Genomic DNA, 11,899 nt, shown 5'->3' with positions numbered 1-11,899 from the left:
GCGTCTTTGTGTGTTAAGAAAAGCGCTATAAAAATACGATGTATTATTATTATTATTATTTATTAAAAGAAGAAATATGTTACTTAACATCAGTTAAATCAGTGAAAAAGAGGAGCAGAACCATAAAGTGAAACTTCTGTCGCCTCCACTAATTCGCATAAAGTTGACAGTATTTCCAGTACACCGACATTTGCAGAGGATGTATATTAAATGGACAATACGCTCATGAATCCAGGTATATTTTAGATGCGTCCAAAGCTCCATATATACCTGTGACACATCAGTAACAAGACATTCTATATATCTTGTTACTAGTATATTTTAGATAATGCCTTGTGTAAAACATGTATCAAAGGAAAAAAACATAATTACTGTCTTTCAAAATATTAACATTTGTAACATTGTAAACCTCTTTATATTATAAGGAAATATAATATTTTTAGAATCCCTAAAGTATATCCAAAATAACAAAAAAAATGCTTTTCGGTCATCAAATTCTTTCATTTGATGCTATTTGTGTTTGAAGTGGAATTGCCTGGCTGTTTATTATGACATTATTTTCTTCTTATTATTCTTATAATAATAGTATTCATATTATCTCACTGTATTATCTCATTGTTTAACTTGAATAGTATTCCATTTTCACACAGTTCTTTGAAGAACCATGGTTCTTTTTGAATGTGATCTAGAAATAAAGTGATAAAGGTATAAAACGTAAAATCAGTAAAAACAGTAAAATATTCACGTAATTAAATAACATAATCTAGATAGAACTATCTGGGTTGACTATTGTTATCCTGAAGTGAAGACTATAGCTGCAGTCTCTGGACAGATGACTGAGGAGGCTGCAAGTACACCCCTCCTCCAGTAGGGGGCGTTGAAACCCTTTATGGCTGATTTTGTGATTTGCTTCTTTACATGAAGAAGTGAGCCTCGACTGCTGTGTGATACAGTCTTTCATACGCGTACATTATCTGCTGCTGCTGCTGTGTGCCGTAAGCCGTTTTGTCGTGGTGTGTAGTTTGGACCAACGACAGACAGGCAGGACGCTTTGACAGGTACTGCTATGCTTGATCAAACTCACAATTTATTTTGGGTTTGCCTCCTATACAGTCTACAATTTGCAATGCGTTACCAACAGCGTTAATGATTGTAATATTATCCTATTATCTATATGTGCACAACATGTAAGTAAATAATGATAGTTATTTTGTGTTAGTGGTGTCTGACAAACTCTGGGTTAAAGGTCACGAGGTGTAAACATGATTTCACCTGTCCGGGTCATCGTGGTGGGAGCAGGCTGTCGAGGAGAGATCTACTCTAAGTTTGCCACCATCCATCCTGAACGAGTACAGGTCAGAAGATATTTACTGAGCCACAGTTACATGTGTTTACCAGTGGAGATATTTCAGAGTACACAAACTCTAGCAGGACTGTGTTAATAATTAACTGCACTGGTTTAAAATAAAACCAGACACTGTGAACTCTCTGTAATTCAAAGAGGAAAGGAAAACTCATGAGCCAAACAGAAAAAAAGTTACTGTACAACACGATAAGTGAATCTGTGATTTAGCAGTTAATTAACAGTGTAAATGGGATATGATAATCACACGTCATTTAATGATTGTCCTGACCAAATGAATTGCAATTAATGGTATTATTGTTATGATTTGAAGTTTTTGTATTGTCAAAAGTCAGTTAACCTGGCCAAGAGGCAGCACAGCAACAGGGCAGACAAACGACAAAACTATATCAAACCATTTATAGCAATTACATGTATAACTGAAAAGGATCAAATCACTCAGTTTTTAAAAGAAGATAGTGGAATGTGCGCAGCATGGGAATGTACGAGGGAAAATACTGCTATACTGAGAAATACAGACAAAGTCTTGTAGAGCTGACAGGCCAGTGCTATGTGACCTCTTTGACAATGATTTGAATTTAACCAACATTTGTTTTTATTTATATAATATATTTTTATAAGTTACACAAAGAAGTTTTAAAAAACTGATATTGTATCCAAAACATAATGAATTGACTTAATTTACTTTTAATCACAGATAGGATACATATTTTGAGTGAACATTTTGAAGTAAAAAAAAAAAAAAGGTCCTTAGTGATTTCAATACTTCCTTATATCAAAAGTCCTTACTGTGTGTTTTTCCCTGTTGCATTGGTACTTTCATTTCATTTCTAATGGTGTGAATATCATTGTTCCACCTCTGCTCAGGCATTAATGTTGTAACACTGCACTCTTCACCATTTCAGGTTGTAGGAGTTGCGGATCCAAGAAAATTTGCTCGCTCTAAACTTCAACAGCAGCACAAGATTGTGGATGAAAACATATTCGATGGTAAGGAAAATAAATCATTTTATGGTTTATTATTATCTTGCTCATGCTGAATGTTTATATGCTCTTTTATTTTTGGGAAAACTAGATTGGCACAGAATAGCTGACAGAGAGAAGTTTGCAGATGCTGTTTTAGTCTGTACACCAGACCACCTTCACAAGGTAAACATACAAAACTTATAAAACATTTACAGTTTACAGTTTCACATCATATACAAGTCTTTCCATATCATATATAGATATGTCTCAACAGCACGTCTTGCCTTATTATTGATCTGACAATGAAAAGTCAACTAGTTTATCTTTTCTAGGAACCTGCCGTGGCCTTTGCAAAGAAAGGTTACCACATTCTGCTGGAGAAACCAATGGCAGTGAGTGTTGTGTACATGTGCTTAATGTGATGCGTTAGTTGTAACTAACAATTCTTGCATGTTATTTTTGTAAATCTGCATTTTTTGTAAGAGTCACCCTTTAAAAATGTCATCCTTATTTCACAGTTAGATTTTTCCCTGAGGTAATTGCATTTGTGTGACACTCATGCCGTCCTCACTCAACAATGTGTTCACATGACATTTTAGACAACAGCTGAAGACTGCAGGGCGATTGTGGAGGCTTGCACTCAGAGTGGTGTGATCCTGTCTGTGGGTCATGTTCTGCGGTATGACCCCGTCACCCGCAAAATAAAGGTGAACACAAAATATCTGACACCACAAGTTCCGGTTTTTAATTTAAAGGTGTAAATTTGTTTCAACTTTGCTGTGTTTTCCGTCGTTCTCCTTCCATGCTACCACCTGTATCGTCTAATTAAGGCTTAAATGCTTCATTTATGGATGTTTGTTTCAAATTTGTGTGGTCATTGTGAAAAGAAAAAAGAAAAAAAGAGCAGATTAACAATAATATTAAACTCAATCCATTAGAAAAATTATTTTTCTTTACTTAAATTTAGTCAAGTTTGATTATGCAATTATGCTTTTTCTTAGGAGCTGATAGATGCTGGAGCCATAGGTGACGTGATCCATATTCAACACTTGGAGCCGGTAAGAACACAAAACAGAAGTTAATATTCGGAAAGAGTAACATGGTCTTGTTTTTTGTTCATTAATTAACTTCTTTCAAACCCTGATGTTTTTCCTATTCAAACATTTTAACTTTCATATAATCCCATGACATTTATTACAATGTATTTTTAAAAGCGGCATCAACCTCTTGTTCTAGGTTGGGTTTTATCACTTTGCACACTCATTTGTTCGAGGGAACTGGAGGAATGAAGCTGAGAGCTCTTTTGTACTTTTGGCCAAGTCATGCCACGATATCGACCTAATACATGACTGGGCTGGAGCTCGCAGGTAAAACATCACACAGTAGTCAATAATCAATCTTATTTGTCAGATTCTTGACATTGCTGTCTGTGGGTTTTTTTCTGTATTTCTAAGAATAATAATTATATTTTGCAGGTGTGTGAAACTGTCGTCATTTGGATCCCTCAGCCACTTCCGAAAAGACAAAAAGGTATGTGTTCTGGTTACAGTATGTAGCCCAGTGCAGTGTAGTTTTGCATTTTAAGAAATTCATTATTTTGTTTACTTCATGAATAACCTGTGGAACATCAAAATAGAGCATTTAAATGTGCAGCCTTCTCTGTCCTACTTACCTTGCAGTAAGCTGCAATTAACTATTAATAAGCCACTTATAAGATGCATGTAGCCATAAATAAGTCCTTCTAGCATTAAGCTATAAAAGATAAATTACATATTCATTATTTTAAGCTTTTAAGACACTTATAGGCTCCGAAATAGAAATGTGCGTGTGTGTGTATATATATATATATATATATATATATATATATGTGGTAATTAAAATCTGAATACGCTGTTTATTAATAGTGAATAAATGACCACGTACATGTGTGTTCCCTCTTTATTTACAGTTAATTAGTTTATTAATACTAATATGAACTTATTTATCTTTATACACATCTTGTAATTGACTTGTGAATAGTTAATTACAGCTTATTATAAAGTGTTTCCTGTTTTCTTTCGTCAGCCACCAGGAGCTGCAGATCGCTGCCTTGATTGTTCAGTAGAAAAAGACTGTCCATACTCGGCATGTAAAATCTACCTGGACAGAGTGAAACAGGTTAATATTTCTACATTATTTGTCTGCTATGCTTAACCGTCTGTGACCATGATACTTATTTTTATATGCACTGTGTGTTTATGTACGTGTTAGGGACACACTGGCTGGCCTGTGTCAGTCATATGTACGAGCTCTTTGCCAGACATCGAGTCAGTAACAGAGGCACTGAAGACTGGACCCTATGGCCGCTGTGTGTATGAATGTGACAACGATGTTTGTACTAACCAGGTAACACCGGCTTTATAACATGTTCTTAACGTCTATGACACAACATACTATCCTCATTTATCCCATTTGGTAAAAATATATATATATTTCATGATGGATGTATTAGTATGCATGGTAATGATATAGTTTTCAGATTCAGATTTCACCTTTTTTTCATGATTTTCATTTGGACTGGAAATTCATAGTTTAATATCTATGGCAACATTTGTAACATTAATTATATTTAGAAGAATAACATAATTTCCTCTTTTGTCTGACCAGGTCGTCCACATGGAGTTCGAAGGGGGTCTGACAGCATCCTTTTCCATGGTAGCTTTCACCAAGGAAATGTGCAAGCGAAAAACAACCATCTATGGCAGCATGGTAGGACTTCAGAAAAGAAACACATTTTAAATAGTTAATGTATAAGCGGTGATGTAAAGAAATACTCTTCACTATAAAATTGGCTCACATAAAGCATTAGTAAAATCACAGTGCCCTTACTAATGTGACCTAAAGTGTGTATTTTCACATGCTGATTCAACGTTAATATATGTCACAAATCTGCCGTTCATGTATCAGCTACGTCTAAAATGACGTGTGTCTCCACAGGGGGAGCTGTCGTACAATGGGCATGAGGTGAGCGTGTTTGACTTTGTGACCCAGAGAACTACAAAGCACACAGGACAGGATAATGCTCCGAATCACTTTGGCATGAGTGGGCATGGTGGAGCAGATTACCACCTTATGGATGCCTTTATTTCTGCAGTAGCAGTAAGTACTTTCTTCTACTTTTCTGTTATTTTTCTGTATGGCTGACACCAGAATCAACTCATTTGTTTTATTGAAATGATTTGAATTCAGGTCATGTTGATTTCATTTCTTTTAACTTTTATTGACAGAGGACCAATGATGCCAGTCATAAACAAAGACAAAGACATAATGATACACAAAAGCACAATATTACGGTGCTTTTCGAACCGATCCCCCCCGAGATCGTTTCTAATGGGTCAGTGTGAACACACTGTTCGGAAATCAATTGCTCCTTGGAGCAGTTTGTTTGCACTACAATTTACAAGTAGTATCTAGCTGCATTTACCCACTAACCGGTATGACCAACAACGCTTTTGCAACAGTGCCACTGCCAGAAACAACTTTGGTAAACAGAGCTCGAGCTGCATGTTGAAAAGAGTCTCGGTTATCAGGTGAATAGGTCATTATATGCCTCCAGAACCCGTCTTCTAATCGGAGGTGTCTGGATGCAGTCTTCTAATCATCATCAGATATATGGCATTGTTTTCTCGGCGTAGCCGTGCTGCTTGCTCAAATTGCAATATACTGAATACTGGTTTATCACCATTCAGAGAACGGCAAACAGCAAATTTCTCACAAAACTGTTTACAAGCACGTATCATTGAGGGCACGTTGAGTCTAGACAGCAGTGTGAAAACGAAGAGATTTAGATTAAGTGCAACATTGTGACATTATGCTCCATGAATCGGAACAAACATTATAGTTTAAAACATTTGCAGGCTCTTAGAGGAAGATTTTGAAGTAAATGCCTGAACTAACGAAGTGACTTCACGAAGGGAAGATGCCAATGAGGTGGCAACCATCCTTTTCATACAGGACACTGATGAATCTTTTATGGACAGTTGAGTCCAACCAATAACTGTAGCTGTTTGGATTATTAATGCAGAATTTTTTTGTGTAGAGTACGATTTGGAAACACTGACTGCTTTGTGTGTGTTTTTACATAAGAACAATGATCCGTCCCTGATCCGGTCGGGTCCTGAGGAGACGTTGCTGAGCCATTTGCTGGTGTTTCAAGCAGAGCGGTCACGCCTGGAGGGCAGAGTCGTGTACTGTGATGAGATGATGCAAAGCTAGATGGAAAAAAACAAACAAAAAACACTATGACATCAAGATATTCCTCACTGTAAATGTCAAACACTGTGATTATAATACATGTTATTACCTCAGCCAAGGAGGTCATGTTCTTGGTGAGGTTTGAATGAAGACCAAATTTTGATTGTGTTGCCATTGCTCATGAATGTTGAATACTGTGTCCAACTGACCAAGGCTGATTTTGTTATAACCAAAGGATATGGTGAGATGGAGGTAGATAATGCACTCAAAAGTACAAAAATTTTATTGTTGTTCAGCTTATTTTCACAATAGGATTCAATTTTGAGTAAGTCATTTTTCACTAAAAGCTCTGTCTGTCATTTTAAATTGCCTTTGTTTCATTGTCTGATCTTAATGTGGCTTTTCCCACCTGTGTCATCATGCAGAATAAACACCAATAAAACAGGGAACTGGTTTAAATGTTTTAGAATTAATTAATTATTTTTGCAATCTTTAGTGTAATTTAAATGATATTTTGAACTTCATGGCATAACCAAGTCAAAAACACTGATCACTTCCAACATTATTTATTTATTGTTGTGGCTCATTGGTGAATCTCAGGATATTTATGATTGCTGTTGTGATAAATTACTTCACGAAGGGCTGATGTTTTTACTGTTAACCTTTTAATAAACCAAAGACAATAATTATTGGAATAATTCTGTAAAATGTGTATGCACCATTAACTGTGAACCAAAGCACTCAGTTATACGACAAATACGGCAAATCTTCTTGTGCATTTATTGAATTTTAATTCTGTGATGTAGATCCTCTGTGCTTAATGGCTCTGTGATATGTTTTTTTCTCATAAAGTAGAGTTGATTTATAGAAATTCTTAAGGATGATACAGCAGAAACTGACTTCTTTTTTTTTACTGTAAAATATAAAATAAATATAAAAAAATATGTTTGAAATATATACTGTGGGATTAGGTCAATACTACAATTTATTATGTTATAAGGTTTATTTCAACAATCGGCCTCTAATTTCCTTATTTCACTATTGTCCTCACAAACACGATAAATAACAACAGAGACGACTCCCCTCCACCACTGCTCTGTGAAGTAACAGCTTTTAAACACAAGGTGTCACTAGTTCATTTGTTTAGAAGTCAACATTCTGTATCTACTCCACAGTAAACACTGGACCCTGCTGATGGTGGTCTGTGTGATATTTCCCAGCATTTTGAGTTCAGCGAGAGTTAATTACATTTCATAAAAAAAGATGCCAGTGTCAGCACAGACAATAATATGAAGAGGCAACACACATTACCAAAGCAGTCATTTACATAAGTGTCACAGAACCACAGTTTAAGAAACTTAAAAACTTTGAAATAACTTTTTAATTACTGCAAACTGGTGATGTGGGTTGGTCTTGTTTTTAATTAATTTGGTAATGACAAAAAAAATATACAATAAATCCATTAATACAATTATTCATTTTGAAAACTATGATATGCACGTAGCACAAATCATATGCTGGCAGCTGAAGAGAAAATAGAGCAGTTACTATAACAAGGAGTGGCAGCTCACCCCGAGAGTGACGGTGCTTGTCTCTCTCTGCCAAAGTTGGCGTCATGTAGCCAGTGGGGCTGTTTGCTGTTTACTGAAAATCATTACAAATCTCTCCCAGCATTTTCCTTCACATAATTCAGCTAATAGTTGTAGGGCCTGAACATACTGAGATAGAAGATCCTGGAGTTTGACTGAAATTTAAAATCAAACTGGTGCGTAAAACCAAGCAGGTTATTATACTCGCAGCATGACTCACATTGCATCACATTCAGGTAAAATAGCACTAGATTTTTATCAGGCTATGGCATTACATTATGGAGGGAGGTGTCCTCCTTAATTACTTCAGTCCTGGACCTTGCAACACATCCACAATGACTAATTCTGGCGTGTGACCAAGAGTTCATACTCTCAGATGGATCACAGTGTGTTGATGGTTGGACTGGCACAGTTAGAAGAATACTGCGGTAAGAAGGGCGTGTTGAGAAAATTGAGGTAATGACGAAACAATTGAATCACAGAAATATTATAATATCCTGGTGCCAGGGTGGGATCCCAGCTGTGGTATGAATAAACCTTCCTTTGGGCAATGCTGCATTTTCCATGTGATGTAATGTTCTTGGTCATTTATAATGTTGAATTTTGGCTTACAAACATGTTTGGGTTTCAGAAAACCTCGGCTCTCTCTTTTTCTCACACACACACTCACACACTCACACACTCACACACAATGCCAGATAGACTGACAACGTGCTCCAGGAGAGGTTTGCACACTGAGTCAGCAGCTGTATTTTTCAGTGACTCAACCAGTCCACCACAGAGCCCTTTCGCTTCTCAGAGCCGTGCCCTCAACCCTCTCTATCGCTCTCTCACACACACAAGCAGGCATTGCCCACATAAACACAAGGCCTTACCTCACCACAGCATCACTTCCTCCTACTTTGATGCGTCTGAAATTCCCAATAGATGCTGACAAATATTTTCCAGGGAATTTAGTTCTGTGGTCAGAATTATTTGGAAAGATTTGGAAAGACTATTTTTTTTCTTTCTTTTTTTACTTAAAGCTACAGTGTGCAACTGTGGATGATTTTTGTACGTTACATTGTTTTCTGTGTTTATATGCTGTGTAATTTATTTTAAACTGGGCTCAGTCAAGCAGAACTATCAGACCTGACTGAGGGAGTGTTTGTGTCTATACTGGGGCAGACTGTGACAAGAAGCATTTACCCTATCAAACTGCTGAACTGGGTTTTTGGTTGACGCTGTTGTCTTTTGGTATCTTTTTCTTCTGTGTGTTGGACACCGGACTCTGATCCGACTTAAAGGAATACTTCACCAATTTGTATTTAGCTTTGTATTATTAGCCTTGTATTATTCTAGTAATACAAAGCTAAATGCAAATCGGTGAAGTATTCCTTTAACATATACATGCAGTAGTAGTTTAGTACCAATTACGTTATGGGTGTGTTATTCGAACTTTGCGAAATGTTGTTTAGTACAATTTCAGTTGGACTCACATGTATGTAAGTCTGGTTTTAGTAGGACTAACACAATCATTTGTTTTGTTAAGGTTTTTTTCTATTGTCATATGTACTGACAAAGAGTCGCATGTGTGATGGTGGTTTGAATGTTTGTTTATATTAAGAAATCTCCGTTTTAAAGCTCTACTTTTCCCACAAATTATATTGACCCGTGGCCTGCTGGGACCGGTGATGTGGTAAAGTTTCTGCAGATCTAATAATCCTATCATCTTCAGAGTCATTGACTGCATGAATCATGTCACGTTGCCAGGAAGAAACTCCTACATCGGCTCTGACTCTTATCAGACTCGGCTGCTTTCCTGCAGTAATAGGGGGCTGTAACAAAGTCACACTGCCCTTTTCCTGCTTACATGACAGGTATATTTGAATGGGGAAGTGGAGGAGGAAAGCAGCTAGAGGAGCAATAAACTGTAAAACATGGTGCAGTCTGCCTCCATCGGTGACTCAACAGGAAATGAGCCACAGTAAGAAAGGTGAGAGGAGGAAAAAGGGTGCAGGGTGGGAGTGAGAGATAGTGCAAGGTTGACTTTGTCATGCTTTAGGACTCTGAGCTATTTTATGTGTGGAGACAAAAAAACAGAGAACATACCATGCTTTTCTGTGTATGTGGACAGTGAAAACACAGCTGCTCCCCCCCACCCCCTACTACTCGGCACAATAGAATCATGACACACACACACATACACACACAAGGTAAATAACCGGCAGTCCAACAACTATGTTACCAAAGTTGGCTATTTTCTGTCCTGTGTGATCAATCTACACGTCGGGAGGCAATTCAGATCGACTTTGACCCCAGAACGAGCTGACTACATTGTGAAAACAAGCAAATATTGACAGTGTCATGATGTCATGGCCATTCACCCAAAATGAAAAACATTACTCAGAATGACCATGTCCTGATGAGCAAACATGTGTCAGGTTCAGCAAATACATTTTTGCTCTGACAGGCACAGAGTACATGAAGTCCTTTGGCTTTATCTGGTTTATCTGCAGAGTGCAAAGAAGCCTCTTGTTCTCTTCCTTCACTTTGTCCTCCCTTTATTTCAAGTAGAAATCTTGAATCAACTGAAACTTTACAATTCTGCGGAAGGCAACCTGCTGGGGCTGCACACCAAAACTGAGGGGAAGTTGCCCAGGCCTCCAGTGGTGCATCCTGGGTAAAGAATGCTCTTTCTATGCTTGGTTCTCTGGCATTCATTGAAGCTGTAACCATGAAATCAGATGTCACAGGGTTTAAATCACTTCAATCCTTGCCACTTCCTCCACCATGTTTTGTCTTTCTACCCTGGTAATAAAATACCACTTCAATAGTACCACAACATGTAAAGCTGTGTTTTTATATTTGTTTGACTTGAGTTTGTGTCCAATACCACTATCACAGTATCCTCCAATATTGATATCAGTCCAGTGTGTGTGTCTATTTACATAAAATGCTATTTTGCTTCGCTATTTACTTGTTTTATCTTAAGAAAATCGTGTGAGCACGCCTCTCATTATAGTAATCCATAGTTTTGTACATGTGAAATTGTAAACGTTAGTAAAATGAATTACTTTTGAGATCATAGAGATTGTTTTCTTCTGAAGAAGAACTTCTGAAGAAGTTCCTGAGCTATCCCGAAATAAAAAGCAGCGCCAACATCATTCCTCACCTCTTCTTCCTGGTAGCTGATGGTTCTGTGGCTATAACTGAGCTGTCTTCTCACAGGATGAGGTCAAAGGCTGTGGTGCAAAGCCCACTCAGACATTTGAGGAACCCAATTCCTTCCTAACGCCTCCAACTTGTCAGACCTGACTGCAAAGCCACTAAATTAAAAAGGATTAAACGAAGGGTGTGTTTTTCAAATCACATGTAACTCGGCATACAGCAGTATTACAGTCTCTACGAATAGTACAGAACTTATCAGAACAAAAAGTTTGTAAACCTTATTAAAATGTCAGCCCTATGACATGAAAATGTCAAACGGGACTGTTCTATGTCAGACTAAAGGAAGTGGTGGGTGGTAACAGAGAGACAAAGAAACTGATGACAGCAAACTGGACCTGAGAATTTCACATTATTTTCCCTATGATTTTTTTGTTTACTTCAACTTCAGTCCAGAGGTGGATGACATCATTCCAAACACTTTAATTAAACATGTAGTGGCTTTAAATTAAGCATTTTTGCTGACAATTAAAAAACTTTACTTCCTCAGGATGATGTTGTGATCAAAATGTCAATCTTAAAACATGAATTCGATGGACTG

General features: G+C 37.2%; 1 protein-coding gene across 3 annotated transcripts; it reads left to right on the top strand.

Annotated features, from left to right (window-relative positions):
- The first annotated feature begins 66 nt into the window (after nt 1-66).
- On the top strand, nt 67-7,519 carry zgc:154075 (uncharacterized protein LOC556929 homolog). Of its 3 annotated transcripts, none has more exons than XM_058643757.1 (14): nt 67-1,058; nt 1,247-1,355; nt 2,269-2,353; nt 2,439-2,512; nt 2,662-2,721; nt 2,929-3,036; nt 3,331-3,387; nt 3,566-3,696; nt 3,805-3,859; nt 4,394-4,486; nt 4,580-4,714; nt 4,976-5,077; nt 5,306-5,467; nt 6,455-7,519. In XM_058643757.1, exons 2-14 carry the CDS (start codon nt 1,263-1,265, stop codon nt 6,581-6,583), a joined length of 1,284 nt encoding a protein of 427 aa, XP_058499740.1. In that variant the 5' UTR covers nt 67-1,058; nt 1,247-1,262; the 3' UTR covers nt 6,584-7,519. The 3 variants fall into 3 exon arrangements, with proteins under 3 accessions (XP_058499740.1, XP_058499741.1, XP_058499742.1); XM_058643758.1 differs by adding an exon at nt 5,596-5,702 and having other exon boundaries at nt 67-1,355; XM_058643759.1 differs by lacking the exon at nt 4,580-4,714 and having other exon boundaries at nt 67-1,355.
- The last annotated feature ends 4,380 nt before the right edge of the window (nt 7,520-11,899 follow it).

Source organism: Solea solea, chromosome 11, assembly GCF_958295425.1.
Source record: "Solea solea chromosome 11, fSolSol10.1, whole genome shotgun sequence".
Taxonomy (NCBI): domain Eukaryota; kingdom Metazoa; phylum Chordata; class Actinopteri; order Pleuronectiformes; family Soleidae; genus Solea; species Solea solea.
The sequence above is the reverse complement of the archived record's forward strand: the minus strand, read 5'-3'. Positions and strand labels throughout refer to the sequence as shown.